We start from the raw sequence: 22,877 nt of genomic DNA on the forward strand, positions 1-22,877 counted from the left end.
AAAAGTGGCCTTTGACCTTCTTCTTCTTCAAAACATATTTGTAAAGTGGAGAAAATCCGAATTTAACGGACAAGTGTTGATCATCAGAAATATCAATATGTAAGCAGTATTCCAGCAAGCCCAAAGAGAAAGATGAGCAGTTCTCTTTTCCTTTATCCCCTGTGCTCTCCAATCACACATCCTTTTGTCATTTGATATGATAAGACATATAACTGAATTCTCTTTTTGAACTACACTGTACTGTCCCTTTTCAAAATATTGCCCTTCTATCCTAGAATCTCGACTGGAAAAATGAGTAAGCCATCATTATACAATTACGTATAATAAAACAGCACCAGAACTGACAGCATTTTTTAGGAGTCGCTGAACCATGAAAATGAGGTCAAGGAATATGGACATAGTTTAGATGAAACATTACGCATCTGTATACAAGGTATCTACTCCCCTGAAATATAAAGCTTTAAACAAAAAAGTTTCAACTGTCAGGACTGCTGCTGGATTGTAATCCCTATTGTCTTGCTTTCTGAGACTATCATCGCAAGTAATACAAAAGCCAGATCAATAGCTGTATGCATAACTGACATCTGGACAACTATAAGAGTTCATAAATGACAGAAGGACGAACTTGGTTATCACTGTCAGCAAACAAGACTAACTGTACATAGGTCATCATATCTTGCTCACTCCATCACATGGAAGGAATTTAAAAATCCTCCAATTCACACTCAACCATCAAATTGAGGAATTTTAATCATCAAACAGACACACAACCATTAAACTTCACACCCCATGTCCAAAAATAAAATTTCTTTCCTTCCTCTCTCACATTCATTTTAATGGAATTGTCCTCATCAGTCTTTAACAGGTACATGTACTCCTGCTTACATTTTAATGCATTTGAAGGAATGTAGACCTAGAAAATTATGTTGAACCTCATCAAGCAAACATTCTCCCCATATTCAATTTACAGACAAATTAGCAGTTTCTGATCCACAAAATTGACCAATCTGAAAAGGTACAGAAAAAACAAAAACAATTTCAAATGATTTTTTATTGTGAATAACAATAAAACAATAGTGACACTGGGTGTCTAATATTTACAACTTTTCTCATGCAAATTCCTCATACATTAAACAAATCTCTCCCTCTTACACATGCAAAATAATTACACTAGCTCACAAAAGGAAGTAAAGTTAAGTCAAGGGAGATAACTGTTGAATCAGTAATGTGTTTGTTATAATCAGTTCTATCAATACTTTATAAGGTATAATACCACCAAATCATGGTACTTCACATCCAGTTTCATACAGAAATGGGTCGAAAAAAATATTCCCTGGAAATCGACAGTTGTAGGAAATTAACCCTGAATTTCATTGCAGAAATTCTTTTCGGAGTCATAAATATGTATCTTGGGTATGTCAAATCACTTTTCTTTTTTATTTGATGTTCCAATAAAATATTTTGGAAACTTGAGGTGACATGATTACTAATGCTTGTAAACAGGAATAACAGTGATGAAAAGTTGATTGGTTTACTTATGGTGATGGTTATTTTCTTACATGCAATGAAATGTTCTGTGAAATTTTTAATACAGTATTGGAAAGGATAAATCTTTATTCATGCCAAGTATTGTTCTATTTGAAATAAATTCTGCACAATTTTTGGAAAAATGCCAATTTAACAAAGACTTAATAGGGGAAAATTCAATGGTGGTATAACTCCTTAAGCTTCCCTATGATACAGTATTTTTAAAATCTGTGTTTCATAGAAGCTTAGACATATACGAATGAAACTGATTGACAAAAGCATACCAGTGATTATAAAGAGTTATGTCCCTTAACTTAGGTCTACAGGTGTAACACCACTAATTCGGGCCCTGTCAGAAAGCACATACCAGAAAGTAGTACATATTTCACACAAAATACTTCCTACGCATGGGTGTAACTTTCAAAATATGTAGAATATTTTGGTAATTTTGGTATCAAATGAAAGCTTGATGACTAGTGGTCTTTGTAGAACACTTTTTGACTTATAGTTTTGAATAATAAAAAAATTGCTTGAAATTTAAAAAGCAGGGTACATTTTGCCTGTTTGTCAGATCTGAAGTACCTGTTTTGGTACATCTAAAGTTCCGGGAACCAGTTCTCTCTTATATGTCATTAAAGGTATGTTGATTTTTTCAGTACAAGACACCATAAGGTGTTGTTTTGACATCCAATGATTGTCAATTTATTTGAACTTAAGACAAAAGAGCTGTGCCTGCTTGAAATCGAGGATTTTAACATAGAAAGCAATGGGGCCATGAATTAGTGGTGTACTTCCTACATCCTTAAACATGCTGCATCTATAAATATCCCATTCAGGCAAATAACTAACAATATAAATATTAAGGGGCGTGTATTTCTAATGTAGATATTACTGCTGACTTGAAGATAAATATCGAAAAATCAAAAAGAAACAACCATACTGATAATAGAAATGTACTAACAGTCATTAAGGGTTTTTGAATACTGTGAATGAAATGTAAATTCAGAAAGTATTGCATGCATTAAGGTGGAAAAAGGTGTATGCTTCCTGCATTCAAACCGACGCTAAAACAATAAATTTTAGGAAATACTTCCTAAAATAATTCTACCCAATGAAAGGGGTTTAACCTATGCAAACAGTCCATTACAATAAGTTTGTCCAGCTTTTTTTGTCTTTCTGATAGAATTAGTTTGAAACATTTAGGATCAGCTGTTTCTAGCTTGGGATTCTAGAGCAATATCTGCATCTTGTTAGTAGCAGTGAGACAGGATCCCAGTCTAACCTATTTCTAACATACAATGTATGTCATCGTCGTAGACAATTAACAATCCTACATGTATTTAACAGGTAAGTTTTATTTTCTGCAATATCTATCTCTTTTCATTGTGTGCAGTATTCAAAACATTCATAAAAGGTCCTGAATTTACAGTAATACTTGTATTTATTGGGTACCATCATGTCTAATTTTGAGAAAAATCACAATCCAAAAGATTTGTCACCAATGAAGTACACACTGCTATATGAAATATCTAAAATCATTTATACAAATCATCTCTCCCACTTATACATACACATTAATTACTTCCATTCACTTAAACAGACTACCAATTCAAACATAATGCAAGAGATGACTAAAAATTTGAATTTAATATTGAGAGAAGTTTCTACTGTACAAATAGAAGGTAACACTCCTCTGATTCCTACCTGTCAAATAAAATATAAAGCACTAAAGAAAATTTGTGAAACATCTAAGAAAAGACTGTAAAAATCTACTATTGAAGCATTTTGAATATACTGACAAAAAATATTTTGATTGTGGAATATCAAATTCAAGAATTTGAGAATGCTATAATAACTTTGAACACTATTTTCTATACCCAACTTAGAATATACTTCTTATAAATTTGTATCATGATAAGTCTGAATCAACATTTTAACAGCTTAAATGATTAAATATAACAAACTGTCACAAAAGTTTATTATTTCATTTAAGCTTTTACCTTACAATGTTATAAATATGCACTTTGAATAACAAAAAAATACTACTTAATCCACGTTATTTATAAATGGGTTTTAATTTAAGAGAATCAGGCCAAATGCTGTGACAAAAATGATTTTGTGATAAGTATCTTACTTTTAAATATATTTGGATCACAAATTTATTCCAATCAAAAAAAATTACTATAAATGTCTTAAAGAGTTAGCCTAATATTATGAAAATAACTCAATGTTTTTGATATCTTTTTAAAAATATATACATTAAATTCAGAATTTTTTTATTTTCCTTAAGAATACATGAATATTAGCTTCACAACTGTTACGCCACATTATTTCTGATCTTTTCAAATTCAAAATCTTTTCTATTTACTTCTTCCAGTTGCTTTGTAATGACATAAATAAATTCTAATTTCATGCAAGCAATGTCAATGCAAAAACCTACAAAAAGCTGTTACAAAACTGTAATCAAAAACAATTTATGTAGCGCATGCATTCATTGCTATGCATTTTCAATTCTACTTTCTTCAACAACAACTAGATCATTCGCATATCATTAATAACATTTACATCTCTGACAAACAGTTAAATAATTTAGCAAAAAAACAATTAAATTTCTCAATAAATTTTAAATCATCTACAGATTAGTGTAATTGATTACAGAGAATGATACGTAAAAGAAAAAGGACAAAAAATGCTACCAATTGTTAACAGAACTTGTGTTTACTTTTTCAATCATTTTTTCTTTCTTTCTGGAAGTATAAACAAACTTGGGTAACTTTCAAAACTACACATTTTCACAATAATGCATACTCTTTATACTTTCTTACCCACAATGCAATGTACAAATGTCACTAAATAAAATAAACAACAATGTATCACATGAAGACAAAATGAGATTTCTTATAAACAAAGCTATGCAGCTATAGGTCACTAATATACTTTGGAGAAAAAAGATTTCCATCATCTAGCTACAATGATAACAATGCAAACCACTGGGGACTATAACAGACAAATTGCTGCATTCCCATATAACAACAACACTGAGGTGCTTTTGTTTAAATGATGTGAACTTGAGGACAAAATTTTTAGAGAGGAGTCATATGAAATGTTATAAATAGTTATTTTCATGATGTTTTAAATTTTGTTAAAATGTTTTGGATACACTTATGTATTGAAACAGGAGTGTGTGTCCATTAGCCAATATGCACGACTCACACTATCACATTTCAATGTTCAAAGCATCATTAAATCTTGTTAAAAGTTCTAATTTGACATATATTTCTGAAAGTTCAAATGATAATAAACATATGTACTAAGTTTCAAGTAGATGTGACAACAACTTCATACCAAAACTTTCGAGTGATACAGGATGGTAACACAGAGCAGAAAACAATATGCCTTTTACTATCCTATGCGGAGCATAAAAAATCAAATATTATGAAAATAAATAGATTTACAATACAATTTTTACAGTTTATTTATATTCAGTTTTTTCCAAGGTATAGCCAAAAGCGTTTAACTACCTAAAAATCAAATATTATGGTTAGCCTATGTGTGATTTAGTTTTCCATGGATTAACAAAGAAAATACAATATGGCACTAATAATTTGATTATCTTGCTTTACAAATTAATATGCTACAGGAAAAGGGAAAAATAAATCCTGAACATTGAAAAACAAAGGATGCTTATATTTTACTTTTTTTAAGTTCTTATATTAATTAAAAATCAAAGTTTTTTCCTTTCAATTTTTACCCATTTTCAAATTTAAATAAAAAATAGGCAAGAATTCAACTGTGGACAATTTTTTTTCAAAAATTACAATTTATAGTTAAAAAAAAAACCTATTCGTTGCTTTTCACATTTTTTCTTTACATTTAAATATTTAATTGATTATATCTCTTAAAGTGCTAATAATTAGTTTTTAGTTTGACATTTTTGATAGTCAGGTGGCATTCAGCGAGTTCTATTTGCATACAAAATTTCATCTTTATCTGAATTATTGTCCAATTACGTATACTTTGCCTTAAATTATGATGAAAAAAATACATTAATACTTATTAAAATGTGTTGATATTATGATGCCACGTTTCCTTCTCAACTGATAAATATATCTTTCTTCCAATTCAGATGCAATAATACGAAAAACAGTGGTGATACATGTAAATACTAAACGATTAATTTTCTTCAGTAAAACCTGAAGTTTCTTTAAAAGAAATGAAAAAAATCACAGCATAGAACTCATAAATCAAGGAACTTTTTCTATTGATGCATCAAATGCATTTTTAAATTTACTTAAAATTTTCAAGAGTAAGAATTGAAAATTCCTTTAACTGGAAGAATAGTTTCAACTATTATATAATTAAAATTTCTTTTTTAAAGTGTTTTACCATGTTTATAATGTCAAACTTTAAAGATGTTTTTTTTATATAAAATCAAATGAACAGAAAAGAAAAAAAGATTGTAGGTTAAAAATAAGGCACAAATAAATTTTAAATGATATTTCAACAAAAATGGTTCCCAACTGCCAATGAGGAAATCTGTAAAATGATACAATTTTATTTCATGTCAAAATTTGTCATGATTGTTATGGAAAGATATATACTTTTATGAGAAAAAAAATTAAGAATACCACAAACCACATGGTAAATAAACTGATTGTTAATTAAAATTTTCTCCTTATTAGTTTACTATAAAACAAATGATAATAAACAATAAATGCACCGATGATGTGTTTTACAAATAAAAACAAGCACTTTCTTCTCCTCCTAATCTGTGTTGCTTTATTTCTTTTTCCGCTCTTCTGAACATCTGGGACAAAACCATTTACCCTTAGGTTTGATTGTTAGTCCAACACAAGCAAAATGAAACCATTCAATTGGACACTGAAAATAAAAATATTTTTCTCAATTAAATATAGTTCTTGTACATGTACTTAAAACTTTCTTTTAAAATAACCAGCATTTTGTTTTGGACAGGCCAGAGAACACAGTTATTTCGTACTGCATTTCTTTTAGACAATAAATTAAAATTTAAAAAATTGCACCTGTTCTATCACAAAAAGATTTTTACAGTGTAATGTACTACTTTTGGGACAAATAATATAAAATGCTCCGCAGGGCGCAGCTTGATATGACCGCAGAGGTCGAACCCTGAACAGCTGGGGCAAGTATGGACACAACATTCAAACTTGATACAGCTCTGAATTTGGATTGTGATTAAATATTTGACACAGCATAGGTTTCTGACACAGAATGAATGTGGTCTAAGAACTTAAAAATTCTAAATTGGACATTCACCTATTATGGTCCAATATCCAAAATCTAAATACATGGTTAGATTCAGCATATCAAAGAACCTCAAGAATTCAATTTTTGATGAAATCAAACAAAGTTTAATTTTGGACCCTTTTGACCTCAATGTGGACGAAGTTGATAACAAGGCCCAAAAATCAAAAATCTTAATACATATTTAGATTCAGCATATCAAAGAACCCTAAGAAATTCAATTTTTGTATGGACACAACATTCAAGCTTGATACAGCTCTGAATTTGGATTGTGATTAAAAATTTGACACAGCATAGGTTTCTGACACAGAATGAATGTGGTCTAAGAACTTAAAAATTTTAAATTGGACATTCACCTATTATGGTCCAATATCAAAAATCTAAATACATGGTTAGATTCAGCATATCAAAGAACCCCAAGAATTCAATTTTTGATGAAATCAAACAAAGTTTAATTTTGGACCCTTTTGACCTCAATGTGGACAAAGTTGATAACGGGGCCCAAAAATCAAAAATCTAAATACATGGTTAGATTCAGCATATCAAAGAACCCCATATATTCAATTTTTGTTGAAATCAAACAAATTTTAATTTTGGACCATCTTGAAAACTGGGCCCATAATCAAAAATCTAAATACATGTTTAGATTCAGCATATCAAAGAACCCTAAGAATTCAATTTTTGTTAAAATCAAACTAAGTTTAATTTTGGACCCTTTGGACCTTAATGTAGACCAATTTGAAAACGGAACCAAAAATTAAGAATCTAAATACACGGTTAGATTCGGCATATCAAAGAACCCCAATAATTCAATTTTTGATGATATCAAACAAAGTTTAATTTTGGACCCTTTGGACCTCAATGTGGACCAATTTAAAAAAAGGGCCCAAAATCCAAAAACTTAATACACGGTTAGATTCAGCATATTAAAGAACCCCAAGAATTCAAGAATAAAACCCCATTGAAATTGGTCAAGAAATAAGCAATTTATACGAAGTATCTTCTTTTGCACATTACTGTGCAATTGAATATTTCTTGCTATAGCGCAATACTGTACAATTGACAATTTCTTGCTATTGCGCAATATTGTGCTATTGGATATTTCTTACTATTGCGCAATACTGTGCAGTTGAAGATTTCTTGCTATTGCGCAATACTGTGCAATTGAAGATTTCTTGCTATTGTGCAATACTGTGCAATTGAAAATTTCTTGCTATTGCACAATACTTATTATATAATAATTTACACATCCTGTTTGGTGTGTATCTCCTACCATATCATTATTATTTGCTTTTAAATATAAATCAAAAATAACCAACTTAAAATGGAAAATTTTAAAAGAAAAAAAAAAGGAAAAAAAGAAAAAAAAGGAAAAAAAAAAAAAATCCCCCCCCCCAATTTTTTGAACCCCCTTATGATTCATCACCCCAAAACTCAATCCCAGCCTTCCCTTTGTGGTATGGTACCTTGCAGTACAATTTCAGAGAGATCCATACACTTGTGTTCAAGTTATTGTCTGGAAACTAGAAAAATGTGTTTTTTGGCCCCAAATTCCTAAACGTTTAGGGCAATTACCTACAAACTCAAACCCAGCTTTCCCTTTGTGATATGGAACCTTGTAGTACAATTTCAGAAAGATCCATACACTAACACACAAGTTATTGTCCTGAAATTAGAAAAATGCTTGTTTTTTGCCCCTTTTTGGCCCCTACTTCCTAAAATATTGAGGGAATTACCCCCATCATCAATCTCAGCCTTCCCTTTGTGGTATGGTTCCTTGCAGTACAATTTCAGAGAGATCCATACACTTGAACATAAGTTATTGTCTGGAAACATGAAAAATGCTTATTTTTGGCCCCCAATTCCTAAACGTTTAGGGCAATTACACCCAAACTCAATTCCAGTTTTCCCTTTGTGATATGGAACCTTGTAGTACAATTTCAGAAATATCCAAACACTTACACACAAGTTATTGTCATGAAACTAGAAAAATGCTTGTTTTTTTGCCCCTTATTCCTAAAATATTGAGGGAATTACCCCCATCATCAATCTCAGCTTTCCCTTTGTGGTATGGTTCCTTGCAGTACAATTTCAGAGAGATCCATACACTTGAACATAAGTTATTGTCTGGAAACTTGAAAAATGCTTATTTTTGGCCCCCAATTCCTAAACGTTTCGGGCAATTACACCCAAACTGAATTCCAGCTTTCCCTTTGTGATATGGAACCTTGTAGTACAATTTCAGAAATATCCAAACACTTACACACAAGTTATTGTCATGAAACTAGAAAAATGCTTGTTTTTTTGCCCCTTTTTTTGCCCCTAATTCCTAAAATTTTGAGGCAATTACCCACAAAATCAATTCCAGCCTTCCCTTTGTGATATGGAACTTTGTGGTACAATGTCAGAGAGATCCATACACTTACACACAAGTTATTGTCTGGAAGTTACAAAAATGCTTATTTTTGGCCCCTTTTTCCTTAACTGTTGGTACCATAACCCCCAAAATCAATCCCAACCTTCCTTTTGTGGTATTGAACCTTATGGTAAAATTTCATAGAGATCCATTCACTTAAACTAAAGTTATAGTGCCAAAACTAATGTGTCTTCGGACGACGATGACGCCAACGTCATACCAATATACGACCGCAAAATTTTTGCAGTTGTATAATAAAAATTATAGAAAAGTCTACCTTCTCTAACTCAAAATATGGACAATTCTATGTTAAAGGGGTCTATAATTCAGTTTAACAGCTTCAGGCATACTAATTTTTTATCTTTTTTAACTGGACCAAATCACTACTTTACATAAAAATTCATCACCCAAATTTTTTAACATGTAATTTCATCCCCCTTCTAATATATCATGCATAAAACATAAAGAAATAAATTTGGAAATTGTATGAAAAAAATTTGCAAGTTATACACTGTCCATACTAGGGACTATATTTGTAGACAACAAAAATCGAAGGACAATAACTGTGTCCTCGGACCTAATAATCAGGCAGCTAGTTTTCCTGTTACAACTGTTTTACATTTTTTATTTTTGGGTCCTGTTATAGCTTGCTATGCGGTATGGGTTTTGCTCAATGTTGAAGGTCAAACGGTGACCTATAGTTGCTCACTTCTACATCATTTGGCGAATAGTTGTCAAATTGGCAATCATATCTTTTTTTTTGTATTTTCGCATTAAGAGGAGCAGGAACATTTTAGAAGGACCTGAAGATATTTATTCCAACTGGCCAGCCTAATGTCAGTTTTTATAAAAAAACCTAAGAATACTGTCTTGATACTGTATAAATAACTTTTTGTTTGTTGGATTCTCAATCAGACTGGCACTTGAAATGTTAATAGATAATTTAGAGCTAATTTATAACAATCACATACCATTTATATTTTCAATTGGTAAAATTGAAGCAGGGTTCAAATTAGAGTGGCTCCAAGGTCCAGGGCCCGTCTTTTCTTGGGGGGAAGTTTTTATTCTTATTTTGAATTAAAGAAGGCAAGGACCGGCCTTTCCTCTCACTAGTGCTTTATACAAGAATTTTGACTTTCTTAAGGAAAACTGTTCACGTGAAAATTCATATAGTTCATTAGCTAAAGCTAAAGCAAATTTGAACCCCTGATCAAATTATATACATTTAAACAAGTCACAACAGGGATAAAAGATATTTATATTGCAGATATGGATTTGAGCATTACAACATAGAAAGGACTTCAAATTGAATTGTTTCATTTTGAAACTAGAACGGTAAAAGTGACGCTACCAAAATTCAAACTTGATCTGTATTTAGTGGTAATAAGCATTGTGTATAAGTGTCATAACATTTGGTTGAGGCAAACTAAAGTTAGAGAACAGAAACCAACTTTGGGACGTACGTACGGACGGAAGTATAGACGGACAAAGGTAAAACTTAATGCCCCCTCCGCTACGGCGGGGGCATAAAAAGATCAACAATGATAAAATTCATTTGTTATGCCGAAATATTTTATCACTATATATCTCAGACTACAGAATTTGTATACTCACATCAGCATTATCACAGCCAATCATTTCACCGTAGGAAACCTGGTGACACAGACAGTATGTAGGTTCATTTGGATCTACAGGCATATCTAATACATCTGAAGGGTGTGTTATGGATAAAAGTGGGACTGTAATGGGTGCTGCTTCAGGTTCAGGAGATCTGCAAAATAATTTGTATTTATATATTTTGGTTGTCTGATGATTTCCAATATCTATTTACATGTATATCCAGAACTACAAAATATTGTTTATTATTTGGACATTTCTAAGGTTAATACTTAAAAGTTAAGTTTATGGTATCCACCTTTAAGATTCCGCATTGATTGATGGTAAAATGTTGAACGATCAGCAATCAATTTTTTCAACATAGACAAAAATTAAAATGGACACCGAAATGATGATGAGTTTTTAACAGGAATAACAATGAAAGTCTGCATGAAAACATGTAAAACTGCTAGAATAATATATTCTTATTCTAAATCAGCCAATCTTTGCTCTTTAATGTCTCAAACTCTTTGGTTTGTTTACAGTTTGGAAAAAAAGCCCTAATCTTCAACACAGAAGGTGAGAAGCCTAAATGTAGAGTTTTGCATAAAGAAGTATTCAAATATATAATCTGTTCAAATTGAAAAATTTTAAGAAATTCTTAATTTGTGCATACAATGGTGCCCCTTTCTTTTTCTTTTTCCGAGGAATTTCATCTTCAAATTCTTCTTTCATCGATTTCCTCTTTTTCTTTTCTTTTCCTTTGACTGTAAAAAAATATCAAATGTAAAGTCTTGAACTTAGATCAACCTTATCAATAAAATGTATCAAATAAATGTTTATTGCATTGCAAAGGGTGTAAGGGAAACAACTCTTGTAGCTTTCTGTCATTTTGACAAATTGTGTTTTATCATTCAATGTGATTATGTACATTTCTTTCCTAAATGATTGAAAAGAATCAATAGATCTTTGCAATTGTCTTCACCTTTAGGTGTAATGCATGTAATTTCTGCTACTTGAATGATTTTCAATATTTTTTAAAACATATTAAGTGTAAATTTCTGCCTTTTCATTATATAAACTAAAGAATCTTTAACTCACAATTTTGTTGTTGCATGGTTGCTATTTAATTAAGAATTGAATGCTTGTTTTGGTAAATTTATTGGGGTGTAAAAGCGTTGACCAAAGTCTTCATTCTAAAAATGTGCGCACAGTCAACGCTTTTACAACCCTATAAAATTACTAAAAGAAGCATTCAATACTTATAATTACATTTTTTTGCTAGGATCATGAAAACATGATTTCTATCAAGTTTTTTTTTATTTACCTGTGCACTTTATTGTGAAAGCTCGTGTCATCATGAATGTTACATTTCATTTTGAAATGAAGGTTAATTTCAGAATGATGCAAGATTGCTGTTAGCCAATCAAAAAAACGTATTATAATGAAACATGCATGTAATGTAATTATATGTATGTATTTGATATTAATTTAAATGATACTTATGGATTTTCCCTATTCAAATGTTTTACTGTTTTGGACCATTCAATCTGCCAGATATTTCATTTCAGATCATTGCCAACTTGCATAATTTTGTTGTGGGTTTGCTCACAAGTGAATATTTTTGAAATCAATTACAATACAACAATAATGTGCTATAGTCTACTCTCGTTATAACGAAGTCAGCCAGACCAGAGAAATATTTTGGTATAGACGTAGTTTGACTCAAACAAATACTGTAATTTTGACATACCAAGGGACACAACTCTTACTTTGCTTGGAAGGCTAAAATAAATCCAGATGAATATGGGTAGGAGATCAATAGTATTGTCTTCGATCAGTGTATCTGTACACATATGTAATGATGTTTTATTATTATCATAAAACTATTTGTTAATTTTGTCTCAAGTTATTTCTTTATATAGTCACAATTTTTCTTGGGTTTTTAGCCGAGAGAACAATTTTAAACGATCTTAGCATGATTTTAAGTTATCAAAGCTGTTCATTCTCATATTCATCAGATTTGAGAAGTTTTAGATTTTCTTTTATTGCATCCTTTTTCTGCATAAAGAAAATATAAAAGAGCAAAGATGCCAATGGATGATTATGGTTAATTGATATAAAACATTTAAACATTTTTTTCATAATCTATAACAATGAATTGCTAATTTATTATGGTGATCAAACCTTATCTAAGGTAAAGCACTCGTGAGAAAAGGATTTCATAAATCAATACAGTGCTCAATGACCGGAATTTTATGACAGTTGTAATAATTGTCAGATTAACTTGTCAATCCTTTTAAATCTCCCAGATCATGTTTGATATATATGTGTATTTGTTTGAGAAATAAATGGGGAATGTGTCCATGGGACACAGATGATGCCCCCCCTTGCATATAAAGCTATAAAGGGACATAACTTAAGAACAGTAAAAGTGGCACTACCCAAATTTGTACTTGATCTGAGTTTTGTTGTAATAAGCATTGTGTATAAGTTTCATAACATTTGCTTGAGGCAAACTAAAGTTAGAGAACGGAAACGAAAATTTCAGCAATTTTTCCATTTGAAAAGGGCATAACACTAGAAGGTAAAAGTGATGCTACCCAAATTGAAACTTGATCTGTGTTTTGTGGTAATTAGCATTGTGTATAAGTTTCATAACATTTGGATGAGGCAAACTAAAGTTAGAGAACGGAAACGATAAATCAGCAATATTTCCATTTGAAAAGGGGCACAACTCTAGAACAGTAAAAGTGACACCACCTAAATTCAAACTTGAACTGTGTTTGTTGGTAATAAGCATTGTGTATAAGTTTCATAACTTTTGGTTGAGGCAAACTAAAGTTTGAGAACGGAAACCAATTTTGGGACAGATGTAAAAAACTTAGTGCCCCCTCTGCTACGGTGGGGGCATAAAAAAAATGCAATTTAAATGCTTTTGTTAACCTTGGGACTGTAAATTTTGTTTGAGTCAACGGAACTTTCGATTTTTGAGGTGTTGAAATACATATTTTTATATGGAACAAAGTTAGACTCTTCTGAAATTTCTAGTCGATTGAGTTCGAGACAACGAGAGTTAAATGTATTTATGCATTTTCTCTATTTAAATTTTCTTTGCTTTAATACGATTTATCTCAATTTTCGATTTAACATAATTTATTTTCTATATCCTCACGTTTTTTGCCTGAATCTGAATCGCCTTTCTGTTGACTAGATGATGAACTTTTTTCTTTCAAATCTGCTTCAAACCTAGCAAGGTCAGCATCTAGCTTTCGTATATGTTTGTCAACCTGAAGTTAAACAAGAATTAGTATCGTTTTCATTTCAATTTCAGCATTTCTCTTGCAAGCCGAGGTTGCTCTTCTTTAAATATATATTGAAGCTTTCAGTCATTATTAGAGATCATAGAAAACCCTCCCTTGCTCACAGTTCCAGTTTTTTTCAGAGCAAAAATAATCTTTACAATTATTCCATAGTAGTCCCAATGTGTGACTTAGACCTAGATGTACATTGGGACTGTTATTTCAACTCCCTATTTTCACTATGGATTTCTTTATTATCGTGAATTGCACAAAAATACTCTAAAAAAAATTTTTTTTCCCAAACTTTTTCAGACCTTACCATTTCATATGTCTGCATGGCTAACTGTACTTTGTCATCACCAAATTCTTTACTTTTAGAGAACATTTTTTCTATAGAATCTAATTGTTCTGTGCGTTTTTCTGGTGACAGTCCTCTGACATTTCCAAGATAGTCCACAGCCATCTTATCTATTTCCTTCATCAGATCTAGAATACAATTGAAAATAATTGAGGTTACGAAATAAATGCTTCTAGAAATATGGTCAGATCAAAGCATCTTACTACATGTACATATAGTAAGAATTTGATGATTGAACAATTTTATGTCAAAACAATTTTGGAAATGAAATAACAAACATACATTTTCATACAAAATAAGGGGGGATACAAGTTATGCTATTTTTCATAGATTCAGTAGAGCAAAATTTTTGAACACCTTAAACAATATAGTGATAGACACTTAAGTGTTAAATTGAAACATTACACTTTCATTTTCTTTGTTTCAGGACAGTCTTTAGAAAATTTCTTGGGTTACTGAAAATCTCAATTACAAAAGTCCTTTTAATCATGTAACAAACAACACCAGCCTTCCTTCTCAATTGCCAAGAACCAAATATTCAACATCTGCGTTACTTTTAGTATTTTAAGTGCAGGGTTTCAGCTAGGATTTTGAGGGCTTTAGTCACTTTTGCGCGAGATGAAAATTAACCTTATTTTGGGTAACAGCAATGAATCAAGGATGTATATTTCTAGCTTTACATATGCCTAAGTCCTTCAAGGAATAGGACCTTTGTAGGCCTTAGGCCTGCTGATGTAGGCAGTCATTGCATGATTTGACTAATGTGATACCTAAATATGAAGATAAGAACAGGGATCCGGAAATCTAGTTCACAATTTCACTTCAGGTATTTGCAGAGGACATTCCTGATCAACAAAAGTTGGGTGCCTCTTTTTTTAAACCACAGCATAATTCCCATAAATGAACTTGTAACGACTATTTCACTGCGTAATCATTATCCTTGTAAAGACGTTTAAATCGAAAATTTGAAATTCACTTCTTTGAAGTTGGAAACTAGGATTTGTATCAATCCTTAATGGAACGATTGTTATGGCTGTACATTGTAAATTAATCGAGAATATATCACGTTTACTTTCTATTTTTAAATGAAATGAAAACGGAAAGTGACAAGTAGATAATAAATTCAGAATGAATCCGGATTCATCTACGGATTGGTTTCATGGTTAACAAAAGGCAGGAAATTATCATTTTTTTAAATTAAGTTGCTTAGTAATAAGTATCTTTGTCTCTCGTTTAATTTGATACTAAATTATTTCGTATTTTACGTTTTAGTGTCTACAAATTTATAAGAATACTTTCACGCATGCGCAGTACAACGTAAAGGAAGCACCTGTTTGACTCGTGAAAATATTTCTGAACGTTTTGAATAAAAATGTTCTATCTTTTTAATCGAAATTGTCGAAAGTTTTTGATGAAAAGTTATATCAAATATGACGAAAATACGTTCATATGAGGAAACTACGACAAACAAACTTGATTGTTTGAGAAATATTGAAATTAAAATGCGAACTGTCCGGGAGGAAACAATTTTGTTTTACTGACTAAACTAGGATAAACGAACTGCAAATTGTGGTCGTTTGAGAAATATTGAAATTGAAATTTTTACTGGGTTAAATAATTATGATGGTCAATTATGAGGTTTATAAACAATTAACGGATTAGTGACCCATCTGATGGCGATAAGCGGATAATTAACTGTAATCACAACTTTTAAAACCTGTTGTAAACTTTAATAAGCTGAGGGTCATAAACTTGTCAGAAACATGGAGACAGGTAGAATTATTGTATTTTCATGCGAAATTTTTTTTATACATTTTCCAAATTTAAGTGACGAAATTGATTTGAAATACATTCGTCATTTCGAAAATCGTTTCGTAAAAGACGAAAGTGACGAGCGCTAGCAAAATCACTGTTTAAGTGTACTCATAATAAATGAGCTGCGTTGGATAGAAATCAACCTTATGCAAGTGTACATATACATGTACATGTGTAAGACTTAGATTTATTTTGGAACATTCAAATACGAAATAAAAGTTCGATTTTTGTCTGTTTTGTAGGGTTCTGATATCAAATCATCAATTGTCAAACAGTTAAATGTACAGACTTTGCATAGAGATTTTTTCAACTCAGAATAGGTTAACAGATGTATAAAATATTCATTTGCATAAGTTCGATTTCCATCCGACACAGCTCAAACGAAACATATGATTAGAAACTCCATTTCACCTTGTGCCCTTTGATCCAAATCTCTCATTAAATTAAAGTTTCTTTGGAGTTCACTCGGTAAGGACTCCAAACCTATAAAATAAAAAAACTATCAATGTTACACACAAATGAACATAATTCAGTGGTTGTATTTAAATGCTGTATATCATATTTGTTTTTCTTTTGTTGTTTTGTACATAAATCAGGCCGTTAGTTTTCTAGTTTGAATTGTTTTACATTTGCCATTTTCGGGCCTTTTATTGTTCACTGTGAGGTGTGGGTTTTGCTCATTGTTGAATACCATACATAGTGATTAAAATGTATATATTCAGATAAACATAAACAAGGAATTAATGTATATATGGTTTATTTGTTTGACATAACTATGGATCTTCTTCTTCTTCCAAATACTGCCCACATTCAACATGATGAATATTCTGGCAAGTTGCGCATGATTAAAAACAGGTTAAAACAAGATAAAAACAAATTGTTCTGTTGATTTAATTTGTGGTTTTGGTGACTTGAGACTTGTATATCTCAAGAGACTTTGCTGTGGCGGTATCTGGTGGCAGTTTGTTCCAATCCTTGACGGTGTTTATGAAGAAGGACCATTTCCTACAGTCTTAGGTGGCTGGCTGTAATAGGTAAGTATGTTGTCCTGTCCGGTTTGAGCTTCTTGTTGGTTTTTGTAGATATTTATTCTTGTCTATGGCTACAAGGTCGTTTGTTATTTTATAACACATGATGAGTCGTGCTTCTTTTCGTCTTATTTGTAAGCTTTTCCATCCTAATTCATTTATCATGTTGCTGACACTTGATCTATTTCTATGTCTGCTGGTTACATATTGTGCAGCTCTTCTTTGTACCTTTTCAATTTTATCTATGTGGTTTTGCTGGTACGGGTCCCATACTGTCGTGGCGTATTCCATTTGCGGTCTTACTAATATATTATAGGCATGCTCTTTGATGGATTTTGAGGTAATGTGGAGGTTTCGATGTAGGAAACCAAGGCTTCGGCTGGCTTTTCCTGTGATGTTGTTTATATGTTCTCCCCAATCTAGATCATTTGCGATGGTGCAGCCTAGGTATTTAGTTGATGTTTCATGCACCAGAGTATGGCCGTGGAGTTTATAGTCCCACTTGGTTGGGATCGATTAGGATTTGACACTAAAAGTTACTGTCTTACATCTTGGTAGGTAATAGGTTTTTACATGGACTGCACTCTGGCATACTGCAGACCCAGTAAGTTCCAACAAAGTCTATCGTACATAAGACCAATTTCAAACTAGATCACCCTGGCAGTGGAAGCAAAAGTGTGGTCACAAGATACAGGAAATGTAGTAAGAGTGATTGCTTCGTTTAATTGCTGGTAATATCGATTTTATTTTAATTTTGGGCTTATTCTTATAAGTTAAGATTAACAACTATCGTGACTCATTAATGACTCAGACTAGTAAAAACATTATTTTAAAATTTATAAAATTGCGCCAAAAAAATATTTCGAGCTCAACCGCTCATTCCTTTACGTGACATCATACTTAGCTACACAATATACATGCTGATCATATAATTATGAATAAGGAGAATACTGAGGAGGGTAGTTTTACTTATATAATTTTTCATATATATCTGTAACTTAAACTCACTATCTAAATAGTGTTCGAGATACATCGCAGTTGCCATTTTGGGGTTTAATTAAATCACGTGACAAGTCTGGGTCAATCTTTAGCATTATTTCCGGCTTATTATTTCTTTGGTTTTAAACGTTTCATTGATTCAGTTTCTAAATTAAAGGTCATAGGTTATAAATGTCAAAATTTACGTCTTTTTTTCTCGGGACTTGCGTCGACAATAAATGAGGGTCTGGATGGGGTTTTAAGAATAGTGAATAATAGGCAAAAAGTGCAGTTAAATTGCTAAGAATAAAGAATTGAGTAAAATAGCACAAAAAAGAAAGAAAAGATAATAACGTGGCGCTGAAAAGGAATAGATAGAGAATAATGGTCAAACTAGAACATTACGGTATCAGTGGTAAAATCAATAGATGGATTGCCAGCTTCTTATCCCATCGAACGCAAGCAGTAGTAGTGGATGGAGAGAGCTCATCACATATTGATGTAGAATCTGGAGTTCCCCAAGGCTCTGTACTTGGTCCTACATTATTCTTGTTTTACATCAACGACATGCCAGATGGTATCAAATCCACTGTCCGCCTATTTGCTGATGACACAATAGCATATCTTACCATCTCATCTGACAAAGACTCAAACGACCTCCAAAACGACCTGGACAAACTGGGAACATGGGAAGTCAAATGGAAAATGTCCTTCCATCCGGACAAATGTAACGTTCTTACCATCAGCCGCAAAAACAACACCATTCCAACATCGTACACATTGCATGGCCACAAACTTGAACCTGTCAAAAGTGCTAAATACCTTGGTTGCACCTTCACATCTGAACTGAAGTGGAATGATCATATCAATAACATATGTAACAAATCCAATAGGACAATAGGCTTCCTTAAGAGAAATCTAAACATAGGAGCAACTTCAGTCAAAGAAAATGCATACAAAAGCCTCGCAAGACCAATAATAGAGTATGCAAGTCCAGTATGGGACCCATACTTTAAAACCGAAATAGATCGTCTAGAAATGGTCCAGAGACGAGCAGCAAGATATGTTTCCAACAAACACCATAACCACTCAAGTGTCAGCAAAATGATTGAGCACCTGGAATGGCCATCTCTGGAAAAAAGGCGAAAAGACGCTAGACTAACTATGCTCTATAAAATAGTAAACAACAAAGTGGCTGTAACTAAGGAAGGTCGTCTTATGCAACCAACACGACTGTCGAGGAACATGCACGACAAAAGTTTCCAAATTCCAGCATCCAGAAGTGATTACAGGAAATACTCATTTTTCCCGAGAACGATCAGGGATTGGAACGCTCTCCCTCCTGGGGTAGCATCAGCATCGTCAGTCGAGGCCTTTAAAGCCTCTCTGACAAAGCTGAACTAAATTATCAAATTGGGGGGTGGGGGGGAGGGGTCTGTATGCGCACCTAAGTCATGGCATAATAATCAGCTCGTTGATTGTGGCCATTATCAGGCAGAAGCAGAAGCAGAAAACTGATAAATAAAGATTCTAGAGAAAAAGGGCTCGAGAAAAATTGTCTAAAAAATTGAAAAATAAAGAAATAAAGGACCACCTGCTCTATTACAAAATGATTTTTTATTCAGTGTAGTGTTCTACTTTTGGGACAATGTTCTACTTTTGGGACAAATTATGTCTTATATCAGACATATATACACATATGTCTCTGTATACACAGACTTATTTATCAATTAAGCCAGTAAAGAAAAGTCTACCAGCTCTAACTTAAAATATGGACATTTTTTTGTTAAGAGGGTCTATAAGTGAGATATACTAATTTTTTACCTTTTCCAACTGGACCAAATCACTACTGCACCCAAATTTTTTAACATGTAATGTCATCCCCCCTTTTTTTTCAAGAACTATATTATGCATATCATATTAAAGTATAAAAAAATAATTTGGAAGGTGTATGAATAAAAATGTGCAAGTTATACACTGTATACGGACCTATTGTGCAAGATTGCCCCCCCCCCCCCCCCCCCCCCCATTTTTCCATTTAAGAGTTACGCTGAGGTGGGTCACAGTGACACGTGGTGCTCTCATGTTTCGCAAACCCCGCCTTTTTTTGGGGTTATTTTTTTCAACTTCCCACTTTTTCCCAGATCCATATTTTTTCAACCTAAAAACAGCTGAACTTCGTCTACTTAATGCTATTCTGAGACTAAGTACTAATAAGTATGTGTTAAAGTAGTCTCCGCGCTATATAATTCGAAAGTAGTCTATATATGCACTTCGTATATTAAATAAATACCGACTTTCGATTAGTTTCAGATACTTATTATCAAGCAACCTTGTATATTCAATTTTGATTTTAAATAATTTCTCGTGACCTATTCACACCACGGATCATTCACGTCACTCAGTGCTCAGTAAGTGCCCCCCCCCCCCCCCCCCCCCCCCCCCCCTGCCTTTTTGTCATCTGGTCATATTGATCAGTGAACCCTCAGCCTTGATCAGTCTGTGCATGGAAGTATTATATCAATATAGTACTTCCATGGTCTGTGTATATCGTACTTTTTCATTATATTTATATTTTTGGATCGTTTTACAGTGTTTTGTATTATTTTTAATTATTATTGTTTACAATCCTATGTTGGAGTTCAGCTCAATGTCCTCAATTAATAATTCTTATTTTAATTTTTACAACTTACCTCATTCTTCAAAGACTGTGACTTAATGGCTTTTTAAAGTATCATGAATCTACTTCAACTATATATAACATTAATTAAACCTAGGTTACCATGTTAAGAGTTCAACACCTCTTTTTGTATTATGGAAAAGAATATACATATGGTTTATCTATTCATCAACACCGGGCAAACGGATAAGAGGAAAAGACAGAACAGCGTAGCGTCAGTAAAAGAAAAGGAAACAATAACAGACAATGAAAAACACGGACTTCAATAAATAAGTATCTGATCGTTACCGTTGGTTCTAATAGAACCATAATACCATGCACGAGACAACATTCTAAAGTATGTTTACGAAATCGCATATCCTGTTATTTTGTGTCATTTTTTTGCATAATAAAATGTATAAAAATGCAAAATCTAATTTATAACAGGACATTTACTTTAAATGAACAGCACGACGGATACCACATGTGGAGCAGAAACTACTTACCCTCCAATGTTACCTGGTTTCATTCCCGGTTTTTGATGTAGTTCCTGTTGCTGAAATTTTACGCGATTTTTTAAAATGCAGGTTTTATGGAATATACATTGTTAGTCTGTTCGTGTCAGTTGGGTTTTTCCCATAGAGTTTTATGTCTCCCTTCGATTCATCTGTTTTTATTGACCTTTTGGTTGCTTTTAATTCTTTCTTTTTTTTTTTAAATAAATCAATTGGCTCTCTTACTTATAAAAAAAAGAAGATGTGGTATGATTGCCAATGAGACAACTCTCCACAAGCGACCAAATGACACAGAAATTAACAACTATAGGTCATCGTATGGCCTTCAACAATGAGTAAAGCCCAAATGTAAAACTTTTCAAACTAACGGCCTGATTTATCTACAAAATAATGACCGAAACACAAATATGATATACAGCAACAAACGAAATATGATATATATAAACAAGTAAGAGAGCCAATTATATATATATAGTTCAGTCTAGGTGGAGGCGGTGTTGTGTCGATATCCCAATAGCATCAGTTCGAATGCCGGCGAGTAAGAACAAAAATTTGCTTCTGCAAATTTGCAGATATAACATTGCTGTGCTGATATTTAGAGTAATTATGAATATAATATGTGTTTTCAGCCGTGTATCACCTTCACTGGTGATCCAATGGATGGATCTGTCGTAGAGTTGTCACTTGTTTAGACGTTGGTTAGACAACATTTTCCAAAAGACCAAAAAAAGTGAAAAAGTATATTTTAACAAAACGCATTTGACTAACAGGTCGAACAACAAATGTTCTTAAACCCTGCTGACTGCAATAGGCGATTGCCAAATAAACGGATCAACGATGTAATAAATGGATCTTAATTATAAGTTTAATACTAAACAGAAAACAATAAACTTGCAGAAAAGATGGTATATCGCAAACAAAAGATGCAAAGGTTTTTGTACACCATATCCGGATTTCGACAATTAATGTCTCTAAATATATATATATAAATAAGTCTAAATTGAAAACAACGTTCAAACCTTTGATTGCGTTGGATAAAAACCGCAATTTTTATACGTGTGCATGCAAATTTCTTGGTAGAGGGGTCTAAATACAGCACAAACAACATTTTCCAAAAGACCAAAAAAGTGAAAAAGTATATTTAAACAAAATGCATTTGACTCACAGGTCGAACAACGAATGTTCTTAAACCCTGCTGACTGCCACTGGCGATTGCCAAATAAACGGATCACAAGATCTAACAAACTGGATCTTTATTATTAATTAAATACCAAACAGAAAACAAAAAACTTGCGGAAAAGATGGTATACCGCAAACATGAGGTGCAAATATTTGTACACCATATCCGGATTTCGACAATTAATGTCTCTTCAGTGATGTTAGGAATAGAAACGTTATTT

The 22,877-nt window shown here is 32.4% G+C and overlaps 1 protein-coding gene across 1 annotated transcript; it reads right to left on the bottom strand.

Annotated features, from left to right (window-relative positions):
• Positions 1-1,444: 1,444 nt before the first annotated feature.
• On the bottom strand, positions 1,445-18,405 carry LOC127720217 (inhibitor of growth protein 4-like). The gene is made up of 7 exons (XM_052226692.1): positions 18,334-18,405; positions 16,709-16,780; positions 14,444-14,610; positions 13,998-14,112; positions 11,499-11,589; positions 10,841-10,997; positions 1,445-6,408 (listed from the first exon to the last, which is right to left on the bottom strand). The coding sequence occupies exons 1-7, from the start codon at positions 18,368-18,370 to the stop codon at positions 6,307-6,309; spliced, it is 741 nt and encodes a 246-aa protein (XP_052082652.1). The 5' UTR covers positions 18,371-18,405; the 3' UTR covers positions 1,445-6,306.
• Positions 18,406-22,877: the final 4,472 nt, after the last annotated feature.

The sequence above is a fragment of the Mytilus californianus genome, unplaced genomic scaffold (genome assembly GCF_021869535.1).
Source record: "Mytilus californianus isolate M0D057914Y unplaced genomic scaffold, xbMytCali1.0.p SCAF_11, whole genome shotgun sequence".
Taxonomy (NCBI): Eukaryota; Metazoa; Mollusca; class Bivalvia; order Mytilida; family Mytilidae; genus Mytilus; species Mytilus californianus.